Below are 22,562 nucleotides of genomic sequence, written 5' to 3'. Positions count from 1 at the left end.
CCTTATTGTTCAGTGAGGCCACTGCGTTGGCACAGCCGTCTGCTGTCGGCCAGTCAAACGCATGCAGGTTCACCTTCCTGTAAGATTGTTTTTGGTGTTTATCTGGCTGTTGTCATGACAGAGCATAAAGTCAGTCACCACAGCTTCCTAGTAAAAATCTTCATCCCAGTTTTATTAACTTCTGTTTGTGTCTGACGAGTCTCCAGACTCTGATTTATCGCTAAACTTCTGTGGTTGTGTTACCTCATCTCTTTGTATTTGTTGTGATATTATAGCAGCAGCTAAAAGACAACTGCTGAATGAGCAGCAGTTTTACTGGTTGTCATGGCAACACCAGCTTCCTGTCTGATATCTTGATGGAGGAGGACAGGTCAGTGCTGCTGCACACACGTTTGGAGGCGGTGAACATCCGGAGAGGACGAGCTGACAGACAAGTCCTCGTCTTCTCACGGTCGAACAGCTCGGTGTGTTTGAACGCCAGCGTGAGGCCGACTTCAGCTCCTCATGCTGATTGCTTGGGCTCATATTTCCCAGTGTCCTCTTCATATCATCCTCACTTGGTGTGGAGAGTTGACCCTTTCACATGTCCTCTCCTCAGCAGTGATGATGTCCTGCAGCCAAACCTCTGACCCCTCAGCACTGAGTGATCTGTTGCCTGCTTTCTCAGCTTATTGTCTGATGCATCAAACATCATGTTGTATCTTTTTGTCTGACCAACAGTTCAGAACGCTACAATATTCAGTTTAGAATCACACAGACTAAGAAAACTTATGATTGTCACATATGAGAATCAGGAAGCAGAACATTTGAGTGTTTTTCTTAAAACAGCTCAAAGCAGTTATCAAAATAAAAGCTCTACATAAAATGAAACGTTAAGAGTCCGGTGCCATTGTTAAGTCGTACAAAACCCTCAGAGTGGAGTCACTAGAGTGGTCGTTAATTTGTCAGTGCATATATTACCATGTGCACAACACTTGTAGAAATGTAGTGGAGCTCGTATGACTTCAGCAGAGAGCATGTAGTTACCATGGTACCTGAGAAGATGGAGGTGCTGTTCCCGCTCTGCATCCGACAGGCGACTCGCCGTTTAACGGCAGCACTGACCAGATGCTTGTGGAAGTGTGGGTCATGGTAACAGCTGTTGCTGTGGAGAACCTGTGAGGCCGCTGATCAATGTGACATGTGGCTCTGGAGGTTATGGCGTCTGAGTGAACTCACAGTGGAGCAGAGGGTGAGCTGAGTGCAGAACATGGAAGATGGAGGAGTTGTTGTTGTTTGCGTTCTGCCACTGCAGCAGCAGTAGAGTATCCAGCTCTGATGTCGCGTGACAAGGCCACACTCGCAGTCCAACTTCCTCTACAGTAAACTGGGAAAAATTACTGGAAACCATTTTCCTGTGGACCTGCATTTGTGCTCAGGGTTGTTGTCATGGTGGCCAGACACAAACGGCACTTCTGTCTAAATAACCGTGTTCAACATTAAGACTTCCTTTAACTGGACTGCGTGTGTGTCCACGTACCTTTGGCCGTTTAGCGTAGTTATACCCATAAACCTATAACGTACCTTTTTGTCTGGCGTTTGCTGCAAATGTTTTACAGATATCATTTGATTTTCATCTATTTTCTTATAAAAACATTTATTCTTAGTTTTTATAGAACTTTACTTTGCTCTTTGAATTTTATTTTCATATTGTTGGTCAGATTTTTGTCTGATGTCTCCACTGTTTGTCTTGTTGTTGTTTTCCTCGTGATTTATATCCAGTACATATACTTGTTAGTCTGATCTTTAGCAAGTTGAGCTTTGTCATTGTTTTATATGTGTAACTGTAGTGTATTGTTCTTTAAGGATGTGTGATTAGTCCCAGTGCCTCCAACTTGTTTGTAATCCTTATTTTTACCAGCTTTTTTCTCCGTTAACTTAATTTCTTTAGTTCATTTCAGGGCTGATTTACTTGTAATATTTTTTTCACTCTTTGCTTTTTGTGGCGTTTCAGTGCTGGGAGAGGTTAAAGGGCGATTTCGCTGCAGACAGTCAGAGCTTTCAGTCACACGTGGGAGGAAAAGTAGATGTTTGAAATTTAAGCTTCATGTCGGGTCAAGTAATGTAATATTTTTAGTTTATTTTAGAGAACGAGTGTGACTTTGTCGCCACCAGGTCTGGCTTTGTAGTACAGTTGAGTGTCTGTGTGTGTGTGTGTGTAAGAGTGATCATATTCTTGTTAACTCTTTGATCTTCCAGACTGTGAGACTGTGTGTTAATAACATGAACCTCCCCGTTTGTGTGATCAGTGGTGTGTCCCCTCTGGTCACGCCACCGGCGTCTGATGACACACACACAACACTGCCTCTTCATAAAACACTCCGCTGTGTTGAGCACGCTTCTCCCTCCACCAGAAAGCTGCACTGCACGTCCTTCTCGTCACACCAGCTCTCGTCTGTGTGTTTAGCCCGTAGCCGTTAACAGCCACCCGTCTCAATGAATGGTTACACAAGGCGAGTCACGGTCCCCAGAATATCTACGAAGGACCGATGCAGCGCTGCAGAGCGCAGCCAGCCGTGAACTGACCCAGAAATCCATCTGGAGAAATGTCACAGCTCTCATCAAACCGCCACGGTTAGGTTAGTGCGTTATTAAATATGGCCCCCAGTGTGTGTGTGTGTGTGTGTGTGTCAGATTTTCAGATAAGCATAGAAAGTGATGGAAGTCGCCCAACATGAGGGGGCTTCCTTCACTAGATGCAATAAAGTGACTGTTGGGGTGTAGATTAAAATGAAAGCCCATGACGACAGACTTTTTCCATCATCTTCTCTTTGTAAGTCTCTGTTGTGTGTTCGATCTGTGGTGATTGTTTCACGACAGACTTGTTTTTGTGGTTTTCCTTGGTGATCCTGTCTCTGGCTCTGCAGCACGAAGCTGGAAAAATGATGTCAGATAATTCATGACACTAATGAGAACTTCATTAATTAAACTTTATTTAATCAGGTCTCATTTTCGAACCAGACCTCAGAACAACAGACTTTAAGAAGCCAGATCATTCAGGCTAGACAGCCATCGTCGTGCGTGTCATCATGTTTGTGTGAGCACAGACACCGACAGTACCGAGCTCTGGTTGGGCCTCTTGGCACTTATTATTGTAGTATTCATGTGTATGAGCTTCTTTTCATCTGGAAAAAGATTTTTCTGCAGGATGACATGCTGAACCATGTCAGGAAACACTGCTGCACTGTTTCCAAACGGCGCCTGTCAGCAGGTGGTTAAAAATGCACATCAGTGGACAGTCCTCACAAGTATAGCATCAAAGTGAGTCAGCATGAATACAAGTGTGAGCAGTGTGTGTTTGTGCACATGCAGCCATGTGTATAGTGGATCGGCAGTACCAGGTACTACGTGTCGTCTTGTTTCTCTGTTCTTATGGGGACAAAAATCCAGGGGTGCCCTAGCTTTGTGGGGACCAGAAGTTGGTTCCCACAATGCAGTTCCTTGAATTTTATGAAAACAACAACAGTGTAAAGTTGGAGCAAGTGTTGGCTTTGGTAAAGGTTGGTAAGTCTCCTGGAAGTGAATGTAAGTCTATGTGAGCACCTGGTCAGTGACAGAAGCAGAGAGTGAGTGTGTGTGTGTGTGTGTGTGTGTGTGTGTGTGTGTGTGGCGTTGTGCTGGAGGGACGATCCAGAGGAAAAGAAAAAAAACAATCAGTTCTTTTTGCTGAAGCTGCGTCTCCCCTTGACAAGCTGCACACCGGCCCACAATGCACTGCAGTCTGAATGGACACAACCCTGTGCATGTGTATGTGTGTGTGCGCGTGTGTGTCCTTGTATATGTGAGTCTGGGAAAGTATGTGTGGGCACCACAGTTGAATGTGTGGGTGTTTTCTGATTATGTCTGATTTAATTGTGCTAAAGGAGTGTGTGTGTGTGTGTGTGTGTGTGTGCACGCGCACGCATTTCTTTGCGTGTGTGCCTCCGAGGATCCAGTCCCCAGCTGGAAAATCATGTTGGAAGCTTAGATTATTATCATTTATTTACATCGGAGCTCATCGTAGAACTAATTTCATTCTGCCCCCAGTTTGCAGATTATTCCTGCTCCCCGTCTCATCCTTCCTCCTCATTATGTTATTGATTGGATTACTGTATGAATAACGAAGTGATTCCCTGACAGTGGTTTGTCTCTGTTTTATTTCTGCAAAGCCGAAACACAGAAGTTGATTTAAAAACAAAAGCAGATGCAAAAACCAACGAGAGAGATGGAAAACTCTGGGCTTGTAGAAATATCTCACCTCGACGCTAACGAGTAAAACAACGATTTCAGGCACAAACAATGTGGATAATGTGAGTGAGAGGAGACACGACGATCATGGGATCTATACAATGACAAGAAGGTTATATAAAACGAAAATGGCTTTAATGCAGGGAATGAAATCATGGGGGAAGTGAATGTGGTGGTGAGACGGGAGGACGCGTGTGTGTGTCTGGGTGTGTGTTTTCACTTCATACACAACAGCAGCCTCTGGGATCAAAGTGTCGGTGTGAAAGACTCCAGAGACTTTCTAAGAAGTAGAAATAAAAATATTTGTACCACAGCACGAGGAGGATGAGTTACAACAACACCGGCCTCACACAGGACTGAGCTGGAATATAAGGAGCAGTCTGCAGTTTGTTTGTTTTTTTGGTTTATATACTAGTCCCTACTGAAATGTTTCCATGGCGAGGTCACTGTGGGATTCCCTGAGTAACCAGAACGTGGCTTATGAAAAATCATGGCATTAAATTTAAATGCGGGGTCTCGTTAAACAGCATCACCAGGGCAACCGCTTAGCCTCCAAGAGAGCTCAGAATGAACATGATGTCCCTCATCTCTGTGTTACCTCCCCTTCCCTTGCTTCCTTGTAGCCTCAAACCCTTCCTCCCTCTCTTTCTGTGCCATCCTTCCCTCCCAGCATCCTTTGCTTTTATTGTTCTTTCACTCACTTGCTCCCTCAAGAAAAGTGCCTCTGTTCCTGTCTTCCTCACCTCTCTATCTCTCTTGCTATTGTGCACCCTCCCTTTCCATCTTCTTCAGCCCCCCACCCCCGACTTGTTGTTAACCTTGATCTCTCCATCCGTCACCCCCTCCCCAGTGTCCGGGTCAGGGCCCGGGAGGGAGAGAGTCTGGTCTAGCACATGTACAGGGCCATCAATACTTCACTCAGTGGGGTGTGATTCGCTGGCCTGACTGCGACTTTCTAATGAGCTCAGAGAAAGAAGGAGGTAGTGTTGGGGCTGAAGATGCCACAGACGCTGCCCCCCGTTTCCCCTCTTTCCTCTGGTTAAAGCAGATTAATTAAAAGCTCACTTGTGCTCTCTCTTATCAGTGAGAATTGAGCACTTCCTGTAAGCCTCCAGGGAGGCTCAGTGCTGGGGCTGCTGGGCAGGGAAGAGGGTGGGAAGCCTCCAGGCTAATTCCAGCCGGTGGGACAGTGGGCTGGCTGCTTAGGAATAACTGCTGCTGGTGCGTTCATCGCCAGTTTTCTCTGTCTAGGAAGAGACTGTGCTCCCAGTCGGTCGGTCACCGTTTGGTCTCATTTCCCATTTTTTCTTGTTTCTGAGAGCTGCCTGGTGATTTGTTGCCTGAAGCCTCGATCTACATTGTGTCGACAGTAAATCCTCTTATAAAGAGTGAAATAAATATTTATTATTTGTATGTTAACATTCAAGTGTGCTCTCATTTTAATTCGGCTGCTATTGTCAGCAGTAACTGTTAATATTACAATGTGATTACTTTACTCACCAAATGTGTAACGTACAGTGAATGTCTTGGTGTTTGTTCCACAGCAGAGACAAAATAATAAAACTACACACAATCATTCCAAGATTAAAAACCCCACTTAAAAAACTTAAACCCAGCTGAAGAGCTTTAAAGAGATAAGGTGCTGGATAGTAAGCAGGTCTGATGAAGTACTGCGGTGGCTTTAGTTTAGGGGCGAGTCTGATCCAGATCAAACTTCTAAGGCCGACACTTCCCATACCCCTGGTGATTTCTGTTTTATCTCTAAGGATGATGAACTTTCCAACTTGTGACTTTAAGATGGCTCAACAAATGAAACAGCTGGATAGACACGTTGGCCAACACTAGCTCACTGAAGATGTAGAGGCAGCTGTGAGGATGTCTGCTAGTAAGAAACAGCAACACACAGCTTGTCCAACAGAGTCCTGATGATATCAGTGACAGTACTGGCCTATGAAATCCAGCATCATTTTGCCTGACCTTTACAAAGACTGCTTAGACTTTATATTGTTAAAAATTCATTTCATTCCAGTCATTATTACAGAATTTCATTGTTGACACAATGGCCAAGAATTTCATTATGATTATGAGGCTCTACGTCTCGGTGTCGTGTAATTCTTGTACAGAATTGTTTGTTGCTTCAGGCAACAAACTCAAAAACCAGGAAATGGAAATGAAGGACAAGGCGGTGGTGTAAATGAGAAACAAGGCTGCAGAGACACAGGCCCAGCATCCTCACTGCTGAGGAAATGTGATCTGAACTCTCCTCAGAGTCAGAGATTTTATTATCTTTGTCTGGAAGTGAGAGCTTTACCTTTGGGCTCTAAGAGCCTCATAAAATCTGCCCATTTAATTCCGTTGGAGACTCGCTGCCATTTCAGACTTTTCCATGCCCTCTTTTCTTACAGCTGCATGATTTCAAGGTCATATAGCCTACTCATTATTTAAAGCAGTAAGACACTTCCTGTGTAAAGTAGTAATGTTAGTGTTGGGCCCAATCCCAGTTGGGTCAGTTGAATTCAGTTTTATTTGCATAGTGCCACGTCACAGCACTTTTAAGTCCTAATTCCAGAGTAAAGACTTTGAGATCATTTGACTGGGATTTCTATTTTTACTGTGTGTGTAGAATATCAAATGTGCAGTGGAGGCCAGTGTTGATGGAGTGTTGGTGTTTGTGTTGCAGGTTGCATCCGTTCATCACCAGGCAGCCCATCAAGAAGCTGGCTGTGGAGCAGGAGCAGGTGAGCCATCTTCATCTTCAGTACGTCTGCTGTTCGTCTCCGTCACTCACTCGCTCTGTTTCGTCTTCCCACTCACTCAGACCATAGCTCGCCCTCCTGCACTATACAGACATGTGCACACACACACACACACCTGTCACCCAATCACTCAGACAGATAACATCCCCGTTCGTCTCTTCCTCTCTCACACACTCAGTCAGTTGTTTGCTCACTCCTAAAGGGTTTTCTCTTCATTCACGCTCTTGTCATCACTGTTACTTATCTGAAGCCAAAAAAATTATGGTTTTGTTTATTTAAACGTTTTGGTAAAACGGTAGTTTTTGCCACACAGGATGTGCAAATACATAAAAGCAGCTGAAAGGTGCAGGTCAGGAAACAAGAACGTGATAAAACAGACCCACAAACTGTAAATTATATGGCTTAAAGGGTTAATTCATTTGGCCTTCGCTGTCAGACATTTGTGAAGGGCATGGACATCACTTGACTGGGACGTGTTCTGTGTATATGGGCACAGGGTTGTTCTTAAAACATGCACTAAACCTTTAATTCTCTCATTGTACTAATAATAGGTTTGTTGATAAAGATTTGGGCAGCATGGTGGAGCAGTGGCTAACGCTGCTTTGAGCCCGGGCCGACCCGGGGCCTTTCTGTGTGGAGTTCTCACTGTGCCTGCGTGGGTTCTCTCTGGGTACTTTGGCTTCCTCTCGGAGTCCAAAGCTGTTTTCTTTAACCTGAAATAACTTCAGTGCATTTTGAAACTCAAAAACTAAACAGACTTAAATGATTTAATTCTCTAAATTAGCCCAAAACAACTTTCCTCTCTGGTTCTTTTATTCCTGAACTGCCCTCGGCTAAATTCAAACAGGAGCAAAGTCTCGGGGACTATTTTCAGCAGCGGATGAATCTGCATTTGGTCTTTAGTGAGTATTAGTGGCAGCAGGACAGTGTGTGAGGGACTTTGTCGAACTACAGTGTGTGTGTGTGTGTGTGTGTGTGTGTGTGTGTGTTCGTTCATGGTGACGAAGGAACATGTGACCCAGTGCAACAGTCTGGTCACTGATGGCTGATAGTTTGTGGACAGTGCAGCGCTGTGGCTCAGAGGGAGGAGAGATCTCAGGCTTTGCAGACACAGGACTGTTAGTAGAAGACATTCATTTGTTTTTTGTCTTGTAATGGGGTTTGTAGGCAATAAGGAAACTCAAACACTAGGCCTCCTCTTTTCACCGTTTTAAAACACACTTCCCGTCTGCACATAATGGAGCTGTGCTGGCAGCAGACGGCACCTGGAGACACACTGTGATTCCCCATCGGTCTCTCCTGGTCCACCATTAAAGGCTGATTGCCGAGATCTCCTGCAGAGCAGACGGGCTAAATAAATCTGCACTCAGGCCGTGCGAGAGGTGAACCTCGCTTCGTCTTTGTTTGCCCTTCTCTTATTACTTCTCCTTCACTCTCCTCCTCCCTCCAGTGCCCTGACTGCTCCTAAAGAACTCTGACAGGGTCCTAAAATAAAAAAACCCTTAAACTTGAACATAAAAATGTCTTAAACTGCACTTTTTCGAGAGCTTCTCTAACCCCCCACCCCTGCCATAATGGGCTTCTGCTGGCCAGTCTTCGGGTTTAAGATGAGTCGAGAAAGAAAAAGCTTGTTGGTAAAATACGAGTCCTGTCTGCTTTTCTAAACCCAGTCAGACTTTGTCTTTGAACAGTGAATTTCTAAATGTCCTCTTTCTGGCCACTTATAGCTTCACAGCTTTCACCAGCACAGAAACAGGCCCGTCAACTGACTTAGTTTCTGAATTTAGGTAGATTTACAGGATCTGAAAGTCTTCCACATGTCACGTTCCACGTTTCTGCCTTTTCATCCCTTCCTGCTTCACTCGGCCGTCATTGTCATTTCCATTAAGGAGCAAAGGGGCAGGACTTAATGTTTGGGCTGAGACCTGGTGACCGTGAAGGCCACAGCATCTGATTGCCATCTCCTTCGTCCTCATCAGACCAGTCAGTGACCTGTGGATAGGGGGAGGCGCTGTCGTCCTGGAGGAGACCACTCAGTTATTCATGGTTTTTCTTTCATTTGTCGACCAAATGTATTTTCACATTGTGTCCTCATCAGTCTACGGTCGGCAGGCGGCTTGAAAGGCAGCGTAGATTTTGATGTGAGGAATCAACGGAGACAAATTAAAGTGAAGTTTTAATGAAGCCGGTGGATTTTGTCCAAAGCTGATGTTTATTTTTGGAGCAACAGAACAATGTACAAAAGGTGAAAAAACACCTGTTTATTAGAACAGGACCACATTTCATTGAAACTTGTCACATTACAAATGATAACTTTTACTTTCTAGTGTGACTTCATGGGGCTTTGATTCTGAGATCAGAATACCAGGTATTCTGGGGAAATTAAAGGATGAGAATCGAGAAAAGGTTTCAGATGGGAATTTTTCCTTCCCATGCCTTCATCTCCCCTCCTCCTCCTCCTCCTCCTTTCCCACTCCATCATGTGCTGCTGGCAGCTCTGAATGGAGGAGCCCAGGCAGCTCTGGCTCTGTCAGCCAGGAAGAAAACACTGCCACGAGGGGCCGGGTCAAAATGGCTTGTTACTTAGCAACCCCCCTCACCTCCCCCTGGGAACGGGAAGCAAACGGACGTCGCCATTGGCTGAGGCCGCTCCTCGCCCACAGCTCCTGTTATGTAATGTTGCCATTTCACTGCAGCGACAGGCCCAGACTGAAAAACGCTGTGTGATTTGGGAGTCACTTGCCAAGCTCCTCCCGTCTGACACTGAACAAAAACTCATCCTGCCCCCTCATCAGTGACCCAGTAATTAGTCTGTACATTTTTCCAACAAGCCATGGGAGGAAATGATCAGTTTACAAGACAGAGAAAGGAGTAAGTCGATCTCTGCCAACTGGAACTGGTCCAGCTGTTTGGCGCTGCACCTTCCCCTCTTCGTCCACCCCTTCTCCTCTTCGTCCACCCCTTCTCAGCGCACTTAGTGTGAGACTGAAGCTGGTGGAGGCAGTTGGAGGTGATTTTCAGACAGGCTTAGAAATGTGAGCGGGGTGCTGAGGTCAGGGGAAGGAAGACGGTCGCCCTGGTGTTGCTTATGCAAGAAATAGTTTTGGCAGTTGATGACGGACTCTATTTGAAGTTCTCAGAGAAGCTGTCGGACTGAATCACGTGTGTGGCACCGTCAGTGTGTCATGTAGAAACACAGCAACTGCCTCATTCACCCTGACGAAGCAGGACGGTACCGAAACTCATTTTCCTGCTTTTTTAATGAACCTAAGTGTTTGCCTGCAAGTCGTTGATAATACTAACATGTTGTGTGTGAAAGCCGCACATTGTGAACCGTGGTACTCGAGACCCAATCATTTATTCATCATGTGAATGTCAGATACACAACTGTTCCAGTTTTTCTTTTGACATAAAAACTATAAATGCATGTAAATGTATGTAAACCAGGCCTTCTGCAGGGATCCTCCAGCAGCCGTGTTAGTAAACTGTTGTTGGTGACTTGTGACAACAGATTCTGTCAGGCAGTGCTGGATTCCAGCCATAAAAATTACCCAGTTGTTCCACGTGCTTCAGAATTTTGGGGCCCGTAGAGCATCTTGTATCGAGCCGGGTCTCCTGTTGGACGAGATGGCACCACACACCACGAATGGGATAAAATAAAAATACCCTGTGGCTAAACCGGACTTTCCAAATGATATTTGACCCAATGAATCAAATTCTGATTAATAACGAGTCATTTCAAAGCGTTTGTGATACTCAGAAAAATATATTCACCATTTTAGAGCTGCTTCTAATTATTCTCTATGGGAAAACGTGGTGAACGTGGAAGCTGCAGTAACATGGTTTGTCCACTCTGCCAGATTAGCTGAACAGCCCAGAGCTGAACCTGGGGGCTTGGTTTCATCCTGTAGCAGGGGAAGGAGTAAAAACCCCTCTAGGCTGTTTAAAAGAAACAAGACAGTCGTCTCCACATGATGGGACGGCAGCACTGTGTCCAGACTTCACAGGTGAAGAGTGAAAGCAACGCAGCCGGCAGGTGCAACACCTCTGTAGGAAGTTCAGCAGCTGTGCTGTGTGCTGTTCAGTGTTGGGTCTCCTAAAGCCTCCTGTTGTTTTTGTTCCATGGAGAATCATGGTTTGGGTTGTAAACATGAGGTTGCTGCTGCTCTTGTCTGTTTTGTGGTGGTTTTAAATTAGTGTTGGTGTTGTAGTTACTGGTGATCAGTCACTGGCAAGTGCTTGTGATTTGTAGCTGAACAAAAGTAAACAGAGACTCTGACTTGCATGTTTCTGTGATATTTATTTCCTGGGTGTCATAACATTTAAATCCTCTGCTCTCAGTCGAGCTGTTCTGTGAACGAGTAACTGGCGGCGACCAGAGGGCAACATGAAACCTCCTGGAGCGTTTGTTTCCTGCAGCTGCTTCAGGCCTTGTTCTCTCTCTCTCCTAACAAGCCTCTCTCTCGTTAGAGGCACTCGGACTCTGTCGGTTATCTGTGTACTAATGTGAGCAGCAACAGCTCCCACCAACATACAAACTTCTCTCCTGACCCATTTAACTGCTCTCACCTCCTAATTGGTCTGGAGCACAGTGTTGATGCTGTGTTCTTCTTCGTGAGTTTTTTTTATTTGCTCACATTAACGCCTGTGTTCACCGGCGGTTAATGAGGCGTCCAGCTCCTGTGATGAGAAGCCCTGTTACAGCGGTGAGGTTAAAGTCCGGTGAGAGGAAACGAAAGGACCGAGTCGAGGAATGAGCGTTTTTCATGTTTTGTAGTTTTCTTATTGTGTGATGCTTGGCTATTTATCAGAGCCTGGAGATAGAAGTGCGAAACAGTGAAAGAAGCCAAAATGGGCATCGATATGTAAAGGCACAAAGGGAGCAGGGAAGGATGAAGTGAGGAAGGATGTAGGTAGAATGAAAAAGGGAGAGGAAATAAGAGAGGTGGGAGGAAAGGAAGGATGGAGAAGGACATGAACGGCAAATTGGGGGGAGCGGTGGCAGGCGGAGGGAGGCAGAAACGAAGGGCCCCAGCAGGGGGTCCAACAGAAATATCTCTCTGCCACACTGTGGCCCCTCCACCTGCCACTTCTCCAGCTTTATAATTAACCGTGGCTGAAAGAGAATGACAATGTGCAGGGTTCCTCATTGGCACCGTGGTAAAGACAGAGGGTGTTTTTATTTATATTCTGGAGCTGAAAACCACCATGAGATGGTTTAGTGTCTGAGGCAGACGGCAGGTAGAAGAGAAGGGTAAAACCTCCCCCACCCTGCACCGCCATCCGCCCTGGTGTCAGTTTGTTTGCCTCTTGCTGTCTGTACAGTTCATTACCAGGTAAAATGAATAAAGACCCAGACTGAAGCTGAGAAGTGGTTGTTCAGACTGAGGTCAGATGTACCTGGGAGGAAATGGTCTTTGTCTTATCACATAATCAAAGTGCCCATGGCTGCTCATTTTGCTTGTTTCCAGCCATTTAATGTTTAATCTTGGGTACCTCTAGATTGCCTTGGTGCCCCTCATAACTCCAAATAGTCTAATTATTTCAGAATGATAAAACCAAAAATCCTCTTCCTAAAAACTAGAGGATAGTTCATGAACGTGCACAACTCCTGCTGCCGGTGTTGTCATAAGTGGACAGCATAACGAACCATAACAGCATTAATTAATTTGGATTTCTCCTCCATAGATAGGCAAACAGCGGTATATGTCCCGATGAAAAGAGATGTGTAGCAAAGCTGGTAATTAAGAAACCCCATATTTTAACTGCCATAATGCCGACATACTGACTTCTCCAGCCTTACAACAGTTCTGTCTGTTACATTATATTGTCTTGATTATAGATGTAGATTATAGAATGTCAAACAAGTGCAAAGAGACTCAGCTGATTCTCCTGTCTGACAAAGAAAAGCATATTAAAGAAGGTGGAACCAGAACATGTCGGTGACTGTTGCTTCTAAATAGCTGAGGTTCATTTTCTACCAGTGAACTGACTCATGGCTGCAGCTCTAGGTCACTGAATGGCTTCATGAGGACGACACAGTGGGGTCGGACGCAGTGGGGTCGGACACAGTGGGGTCGGACGCAGTGAGGGGATCTGGTTTGGAAGGAGGAGGTTTCCTCCTCTGACAGAGGAGACCTGATGAGGTTCTGGAGACAGTGTTGGCCGCTGTGTGAAAGTTTGACCTGTCACCCATTGCAGATCAAATGAGAAGTAGGTTAGGGTGAAATCATTCACTGCTGTGTTCACTTGGTGGGACTGAGGAGAGAGAATGTGGTAATGTGGCAGGTCAGGTCTCAATCTGCACCTCATTGTTTCCACTGTTGGAAAATGGCTACCCCCCCAAAGTCTCCACAGCAGGGTCAGCTTTCTGTCATTCCATTTGTTTCATTTCCCTCCCTGCTGCCATCTCGCCCTCCCGGCTCAGGTTCCTTGTTTTTAGATCAAAAACCGCTTCGTTTTGGTCTCCCAGCATGAAACTGGGGAGACTCCTGGTTACAGAGTTGCTCAGGGGGCAAACTTGTCACATTCATGCGTGAACGTTTGACATCTCAGCTGAGACGATGTGAGCAGGGTGAAATGCAGGCAGTCCAATTACATTTTGCCCCACGCTCGCCCCTTCATCTTTAATTTCACAGGCTTTTTATGACCTCTGAAGCGAGTTTCTGCCCCGAGGCTCAGGTTAATTTCTGACCCTTTTGTCTTTTACAAAGCAGTAGGCAATGCAGATTTTAAAACGTAGAATCCTAAATTAGACAATAATGAAAAGTATGATAATAAAGGCTGTGGTCACGCTCTGATGCTGTATTTAGTGGTACTCTGTGTACACTCCTCCTGCCCTGCAGCTCACACCACACACTGTCAGACCACACCGTTGTTGTTTTAGCACGTTAAAGGAAGTGGGGCAGCTGAGATCACATCGAGCTCCGACCTCCCAGTGGCAAACTCGTATCACACAGAGGAAAAAATACAACGTGCAACCAACAATATTTCCTGTTTACCCAGGTGGAAAGCTCCAAGCCCCTGTCCATGTCTCCAGGGGCGTCCACCAGCGGAGTGGTGGTGGAGAGCGGCCCAGTTGTCTATGATGATGCAGCTGCTGACGATGAAGATGAGGAGGAAGAGGAGACTTGCGTCAGTGCCATGGAGCTGATGGGTGGCAGCGGTCAGTGCAAACACACTCTTGGTTACACCAGGTGCTGGTGTTTCCTCACATTCCCATCGGTCCAAGGCTGAAACTCAACTAGTTTGTATGTCATTACGCAAAAACAGTGATTTAGTTCCAACAACACACGTTTCCACAGACTGAGCAATGTATCCGACGTCAAAAGGTCTCCGTTAGTTAATTTTACCATGTTCCTGCATCGCCAGTACCAACGTGCCAATCCGGTCACATGTTTTTGCATCATGAGCTTTCACATGTGCTTTGAGTCAAAATTACTGGAAGGAAATTCTCACTTGAATTTATAACATTATTTATGTGACCTTGGCTAACTTAGCTAATTCAGTACATGTTAGCTACATTAACAATTCCTTTACTTGTAAAACAGGCTAATTCTCTGTTACGAATGACTCCTAACAAAGCTGTAGCCTGCTTCATGTATTCTCTGTGGAGACCGACCTTATCCATGGCTCTACCTACATTCATACTGATATTTGTACATTCATTTGGCTTAGACCTTCCACAAAAACACTTTTTATGGTGGGGAAACCCCTGTTAACTGCAGTGATTGAGTTCATAATGCTAGGAGACTGAATTAATTGACCTTAACCCTAACCCTTAATTTGTCTTCAATTGTCTGTTGGGCTGCCACAAAAGAAAATACACAAGGTACCTTACTTAAAACTAGCTGAAAGTAAGTTATGAGTAAAAATATAAAATAAGACTTAAAAAATAGGCTTTTGGTTAAAAATGTGTGAATTAGTTTGGCAAAAACATCTGTATCATAGAGTCCATTCAGTCCAGTTCCTTTAGCCTCATGTGGAGACACTGAACACTTCTGTCAGTGTATTAATTTCATATTGTTAAAAAATTTTGAGCCCAAAAATAATAATTAAAATGTTCATTTTTTGATACTGAGCAAAGCAATGATCAGGGTTCAGATTCCTTTGTCATTGTATATAAAACACAATGAGACAGTAGGGCATCTCCCACAGCAGCCAGAGAAACCTATTAAGGTGGGTGCCTAGATAATAAGTGAATAGAAAGAAAACAGCAAAAACATTTATTAAAAATAAGTAAAAACAGTATAGATAAAAGTCATAGAAGTTCTAGAACCAATTAAACTGGTAGATAAAACAAATGGATTAGTAGTTTAGTATTTGAGACAAGACTGACTAAGGCAGTTTGTTGCCCTCAATTCTTGACGCCTTCAGATTCTGTACAGGAAATGATTCTCTTTAGGCTCCATGACTTGATGAGTGAGATTTTTCCCCATCGCTTAGTTTGAACATTTGAATGTAGTTGACACAAACGTCACAATCATCTTTCTAGAGATTGAGCCTCTCTGGGTCACGTCGCGGTTTCTGCTCCACTCCTGCTACCCTTTAATGAGCCCTCAGGCAGATTACATTCCTTCACTCTACGTCTCGGGACTTTAAGGTCCCCGACTTTGGCCCAGTAAGAAGTCCTGAGCTAGCTAATTGCCTCCTGTAGGGGAGCTCCCCCTCCACAGAGAGGTCAAAGGTCAGGCTCAGAGAAGCATCTTGGAGCTGGATAAGTAAAGTGACAGTTTTTACTGTTTTGACCCGTTGTTGCTCTTTATTAAGTCACATAACTAACGGAGCATTTCTGCGGGCTGAAGTGTTTCTAAGCTTCTTTTCAAGTCTGTGGAAACGTGATGTTCCCTTTTCTCCAGCGACACCATGTTTCATCGGACGTGTCACAGTGGCACGAGAGCTGCTAGTAAAACCTAAGCTTTAGGGTCTTAAAGCACGTCTTGCTCACTTTTCCTACTAGGAGATTTTCCCCACAGTAACAGACCAAAAGAAATTTTGGTTTTGATACTAAACTTACACTTTACATTTATTTCAAAAACAGGCAGTTCACAGTACTTTACATACAGAAATACATTAGAACAGTACAATCTAATTAAAACCACAAAAAGTAGACAAGGAGGAAGAAACTGGCCCAGTTTTTAAAGCGTACTAGAGAAAATGACTCAAGGGCAACAGGAGAGCTAGTGGTGAGGTGGATAGTTTCAACGATCTGTTCATTTGAAATTGTCATAAATGTATGCATTCATTGATATGTTTATGAAATATCTGAATATAATGTAGTCCAGTTCAACACCACCTTTAACTATGACCTCAGTAATAAACATATGATTGAATATATACACTTATGACAATTTCACCAAAGACTGAAACTTTCTGAGCTTCATAAACACAGGCGGTTGAGGTGTTGTTGAAGTGCATACAGGTGTACCTAATAAAGTGGCCAGTGTGGGTACTGTATGTGTATATTGTTCACTCGTATCAGAACCCCATTTGTAAACGGACCAGTTTTCCTTTGTGTTGACACTTGGCTGATGCTTAACTCTTGCTGCCGTCTCTCTTGCCCTCCAGGTTACGGCTCTGACGGTGATTACGACAATGGATTCTAGCAGAGGCTTCCCTGGATCCTCAACCCCAACTGGCTTGGACCATTTGTCATCCCTACCAGGGACACAAAATAGCTGCTGCTACCGATGGGAGCTGTGAAGCCAGGAGGAACTGCATCAGAAATAAATGGGATGTATGCAAGAAAGCAGACGTCGGAAAAACCACTGTCTCATTTGGCTTCACAGCCGGATTAAAAGTAGGAGAACACACTGCTTGGATGCTGACAGAGACGTACACTCAGTTTATTAGGACCACCTACCTATAGCTCGGTTTAATCCAACAACACATCCTCCTCCATGAAGGAGACGATGCCCAGCATTGATTCAACTGGAGGATCTTTTTGGAGGCTTTTGTGCTGCTATTGCATGTGTTTCTGTTGACTGGCCTCTTGGTAGAAACGGGGTGGACACAATAATGGAAACACACCTCAGCGTAGCACAGCACAAACTCCAGCCTCCAAAATGATGCTGCAGTTGAATCAACGCTGAACATTATCACCTTCATGAGGAGGATTTACTACAGGACTGTTGGATTAGGCTGGCTCAGTTGTAGGCAGGTGTACCTAATAAACTGCCAACTATACACAGTGTGGGTGACAGGCAGACTAGTGCTAATTCTGTAAAATCACAGGTACTGTAAGAAGTATTCCAATAAGCACTGGTTTGCAGGTCAGAAGTTTAAAACTGGTCTAATGCCTGTATGTGGTAATGAGCTTCTTCATTGTGAAAGAGACTTTTAAGTGCTATTTCAGCACATTGCATCCACCAGAGTTTGTGAGATAATGGGCAATTACCGGTGCTGGGATTGGAACGCTTCAGAACCTGCCTGAGAATGTTCAGGTTTTTTAAATTTCTTCACTATGAAAGTAATTCACTGATTGGTATCAGGACATCCAATAGCACACAGCAACCAGGAAGTGTTAACAGCTAATTCGGCACATTTTATGTTCAAAAACAAAAATAGGCTAAGAAACGGGGCCCAAGTTGAAGCCCACAGTGTACCTCACAGTATCCATGGCAACATTATGCCTCCTGCTTTTTGTAAGAGGTTGTAGTGGTTATCAAGCATCACTATTTGAGATGACAGGAGCATCGTGGGCTTCCCGATTTAACTGTCTAGATTCTATAAAGCCTGTCCTTTTGGAAAAATTCACATTACACCTTAAGTTTTAACTCGGGTCAACAAGTCAAACCTTTACAAAAAACAGGAAGCATAATGTTGCCATGGGGGCTGCAACCTGGGCCTCATTTTTAGCCTATATTCTACATTTTAGAACACAAAAGACACATTTTGCTAAGTGCTATTGGGCAACTGACACTTCTCAGGCAAGTTCTGAAGCATCCCAGACCCAGCACCAGTAACTGTACATTATCTCGGAACTACAGGGAGGGGTCGCCTTTTTTTTTTTTTGGTGGTGAATGCAGTGCACTTCTCAAACTCGCTCCTCAACCAAAGGAAGCCCAGTCTTAAACTGTCTTGAATCCTGCTAAATTGGTGTTTACTGTGAAGTACTCAGCACAGGACAGAAACGTGTCTGGATGATGAATTTCTATTAACAACTGTCACCTCTGCACAGAAACATCCCACCTTGGTTTTGAAGAATCAAAAGGAGAAGTCAGTCAAAATGTAAAACCTACCTACCTACCAAACTTTGCGTTCATTGCACAAGTATTTAACATATTTAACAGTATTTAACAGCATGCAACTTTCTCAGGTACTTCCTGACACCTGATTATGCATCAAATTGTGTTCTATACAATGTTGTCATGTCAAAACAAGCATCTAACAATCAGGTAGCGTGAGATCAATCATGAGTACGGGAGGTGTTTCTGTGCTTTGTGGTTCAGACCACTGTTTATTAATGCCTTAGCTGATTAGTGGCCAGATGCACGCTAGATGCTCTGCTTAGCCAAATACCACAATGCTGTTGCCTTTGAACACTTGAAGCAAATGTTTGAGATGTTACTGAAACAAAATTCTGAGAATGTGATGGTTGCATTTGTTTTTCTTTTGCTAATAATTTGGTTTGGAATTTTTGTAAAAGTTATTTTTCTGATTTAATTAGTTAAATATTCATTATGATGGCCCTTAAAGGCCACAGAGGTGTTAAAAACCAGGATGTAAATAATTTCACTCCAGTATTTTATTTCCCAAATGAATGAGAGAGACCAGATCTACTTTGTATTTATGATTTGTTTGAAAATGACACTTGGGAGGCGAGTGAGACTGTGGCCGTGAGGCTGTTACATCTGCATATGGTTGTGCTCATTTGCTGCTATAGGAACAGTTTCACTAAATGGAAGACACATTTCCTTTTTGTCATTCTTCTAGAGAAATACTGTGCACATAAAGTCTGTTGTGTGCATCCAAAAGTGTCAAATCAATGACCTTGTGTTCACTTGAGCTTGTTTGCAGACTGACACTAAACCAGTTTCTTTATTTTTTCCATAGGCCAACTTTTACCTATGATTTTTAAAAAGAGCATTTCAGCCAGCTGGCATGGTTTTTTTGTGCCTCTTGTTTCTGGGGAAGGATTACAGGAAACACCAAATAAAATTCTGACTGCAAACATGTTAAAATACCGAACTGCATGTGCTGCTTCTATAATGTACAGATTTCACTTTTACTGTCTTATAAACACATCTGTCCCAACAGGTCATTTGGAATAAATCAGTCATGGGTGGGGACCAAAGAGGCAAGATCACAGAAACTTACAGGGATATTTACTAAATCTGTTGCACATTACTGTCGGCGTATTTACCAACACTGATGATGTAAATCAGCACAGCTGTGTTGATTTGACCTGGTGCCGTATTGTGCACATGCAGCCTGAGAGGGGGCGTTGAAGAAAGTCTAAGTTTACTGCTACTGAATTTTAGTATTGGTTGAAGAAACCAACAAATCTATTTCTGTGCTGCAGTCAAATCATATTTTCATTTGGTTCAGTAACTGCTGAATGTCTGTAGAAGTCCCTCACATTCTCCTCTGGCATCCCCAAAAAGAAAGATGCAATTTAGAAAGACCCTCTTTCCTCATGTTCTTAACACTAATGACGTCTCAGATGAGTAACAGCTGCCGTACTGACAGCAGGGCCGCAAATTTGAAACCTGTTTTCACCTGACATTAAGCATCAGTCGCAGGTTTTTTCAGCATCAGCCTGAGGTGGTAAATCAGGTGCCAAACCGAGCTACTGCTCCTTGGTAACAAGATGCAATTTCACTGTGTAATGCTGAACAATGAACAACAAAACCTTAGTAAATGTCCCCCAAAACTTTGACAGAAGATACAGTATATGTTATGAGCAATGAGTATGTGAGCTGAAGGCTTCTTCTGGGCTGCAGTTGGACTCAACTCCCTGAGGACTTGATTCAAGACTGGAACACAAAAACATTGGCAGTGTCAGATTTTAACCCAGTTAAATTCCCATCCTATGAAGAATAAGTGCTGGGTACGTTAGGCCTGGTGCATTTCATTATTACACATAGAAAATCAGATTTCTAGCTTTGAAAGGAAAATGTTCATAATCTTGTCACTTTATTCAGACCTGATTCATGATTCAGACCTGAATGACGTTTGCGTCTGCATTGTGTTTATGAAAATGTGACTTGTCCCCGGCAACAGCGCTGGGCTGGGAAGCAAATCCGGCTGTGGCAGCAGCATTTGAAGAGGCCTAGGAGTAATAATGACCCAATCGACCCGGAACAGCAGCTGCTCCTATGTCTGAGGTAAAATATACCACTTCAATAAACAAATCAGGTAAGTTCAGCTGACCAGTGCACTTGGTAGCAATGTTGCAACATTCCAACAAGCCACATTGTGATTTGTCCAGTGTTCCTGTCGTCGGCCAAAAGTTGGAAAACAAATCGACCTCGGGGCAAAAAACATAAATGCCACATTCAACACTGATATACAAGAATTCACTGACAGAATACTGGTTCAAAAATGATTATTGATGTGGGAGATAATCGCACATGAAATTCGCCTCTGGTGTATAAAGACCTTTGCTTCTAGACCGTACTCGGAACTGCTTCCCTTGACTTGGGCTTGTTTTGGTTGGTTTGGACATGAGACTTGAGTGGGTATACTGTATCTTGAAAAACTGGGGACTTGATGTGGACTGGCACTGGATGTCTTGAAGCTCTGTTTAACATAAAGATGGATAGAGGTGCCAAAGAATCGTTTGTTTATTCTGATAGTTCACCGTGATCCACCATTAATCCTCTGTGTAGATGCACATTGTTGCTTTTCACTCCACTCTTCTGTTTCTATTATCTTTTGGTTTTTGTTGGGTTTTTTTGACGTATTATGTAAAAAATCCCTTAGGGTTTTATTGCCTTGCCCACACAGCTTCTATGGACTTTTTCAGCCTCATCACTTTTGTGTCAAACTGAACTCAGCCTGAACTATTTGTGACAGACAACATCAGGTTTGTTCGTGACCTGAAACCATCTACTATCACAAGGCTTTTGATCAGATAAGATGCTTTGCTGGTACTGCTGGATCGTTTAACGCCTGTACAGTACTACAGCTTTCTGACAGTATTGTTGCTGCCAGAGATATTGGGTGTCTCCGGGTGTGTGAAGAGATTCTATAGAAAGATGAGTCACTTGTCAGAGTAGTTGGAAATCTGAAACTGAGGCAGCACTTGCAACAGATGAGCCTTTACACGCAATTATTTAATTTATCAGGGCAAACAATTCCTTGGACACTTTGATGGTTAGCAGCATTGTAGTTTGTAAAGCAGTACATTACTCAGTTTGAATGAAATGCAGTCAGGCTATAATATTTTAAAACAGTAGAAGTCCTCAAATTTAACAGCTGGAAAGTTAATTTCCAAAATGTTGCGGTGTCTATCTTTCTGGAAAAAGATCAAGATGAGATATTTTAATGACCCAGGAGGGGAAATTGAGTAAACCATCCAAGGCCCACCTATGATATGTCAAAAAGTACCATCATTTGTTTTAATTTGTCCACCTGACTTCAGCTGTGACCTTGTTTTAAATGAAGGCTATGCACTAAATGATGAAAACTGACCGAAGCTCATCTTTTAATATTTCCCAACCTTTACCTATCTGCTTTAAACTCTGGTCATGGAAAAGTCAAACTGATTGAGGACCTTGGTTTATAAAATGTAGAAAACCAATAAATCCTGAGATTCAATTATCATGACCATTCATCTGAAGTGCAGCTAAATTAGACCTATTAACACATTTACATGGACGGTGTGAAAATGTCACATCAGCCTCGAGCTGTCTCAGGGAATGATCGGTCCAACCAACTTGAAGCAGAATGTTGCTTCAGGCCAGAGGTGAGAAAACTATTAAATTACACTCTGCGTGACCCCCGACGGTGTCCCCTTTCTCCTAGCACGGGTTGGAAAATAATTTCATGGTTTATGATGCTATGTAATTGTGCTGTCAGGTCAGCTTTCTAAGGCCCGTGTCGGTTTTCCACCCACCCCTTCTCGCCTGCTTGTTCTTCTCTCCCCAAGGCACGACTTTACCTGTGCACCCCCCCCACACACAGAAGTTTTACCAAACTTAATCTTCCTCCGACACCACACTTCTACTGTAACCTTTACATTGCAGCTGGGCGGAGGAGAGAGGCACATGGAATAAAAATAACACTGGCTGTTGTTTGTGCCCTCGCTGCCCTTTCACAGTAAGAGCTACAGGCGAAAGGATTCCTCGGCCTGTGAAAAATGGCCTTTATACTACAGCAGATCGCAGGGTTTGTACTTCACTTTTCTTAAAGCTGAGCCTGACTCCCCCCATGTGAAGAACCTTAGAGCGCCCTGAACATACTTTATAGTCTTAAACACAATGGAACACCTAATGAAACCCAATTTTATTGGTAACAATGCTGAAGCACCACCCACAGACCTGTGAAGCTGTAATGCATTACACACCAGAAATATAATTATTGATAGATCTTTTA

At 43.8% G+C, this 22,562-nt stretch overlaps 1 protein-coding gene across 1 annotated transcript in view; it reads left to right on the top strand.

The window, feature by feature from the left end:
- Positions 1-19,306, top strand: part of LOC109966620 (transcription factor IIIB 90 kDa subunit-like) — a 76,151-nt gene extending 56,845 nt beyond the window's left edge. The window contains exons 16-18 of the mRNA XM_020611576.1: positions 6,947-7,004; positions 14,028-14,187; positions 16,590-19,306. Coding sequence (XP_020467232.1) covers positions 6,947-7,004; positions 14,028-14,187; positions 16,590-16,627 — 256 coding nt within the window. The 3' untranslated portion in view covers positions 16,628-19,306. The remainder of the gene's footprint in view (positions 1-6,946; positions 7,005-14,027; positions 14,188-16,589) is intronic.
- The last annotated feature ends 3,256 nt before the right edge of the window (positions 19,307-22,562 follow it).

Source organism: Monopterus albus, unplaced genomic scaffold, assembly GCF_001952655.1.
Source record: "Monopterus albus unplaced genomic scaffold, M_albus_1.0 scaffold115.1, whole genome shotgun sequence".
NCBI lineage: Eukaryota > Metazoa > Chordata > Actinopteri > Synbranchiformes > Synbranchidae > Monopterus > Monopterus albus.
The sequence above is the reverse complement of the archived record's forward strand: the minus strand, read 5'-3'. Positions and strand labels throughout refer to the sequence as shown.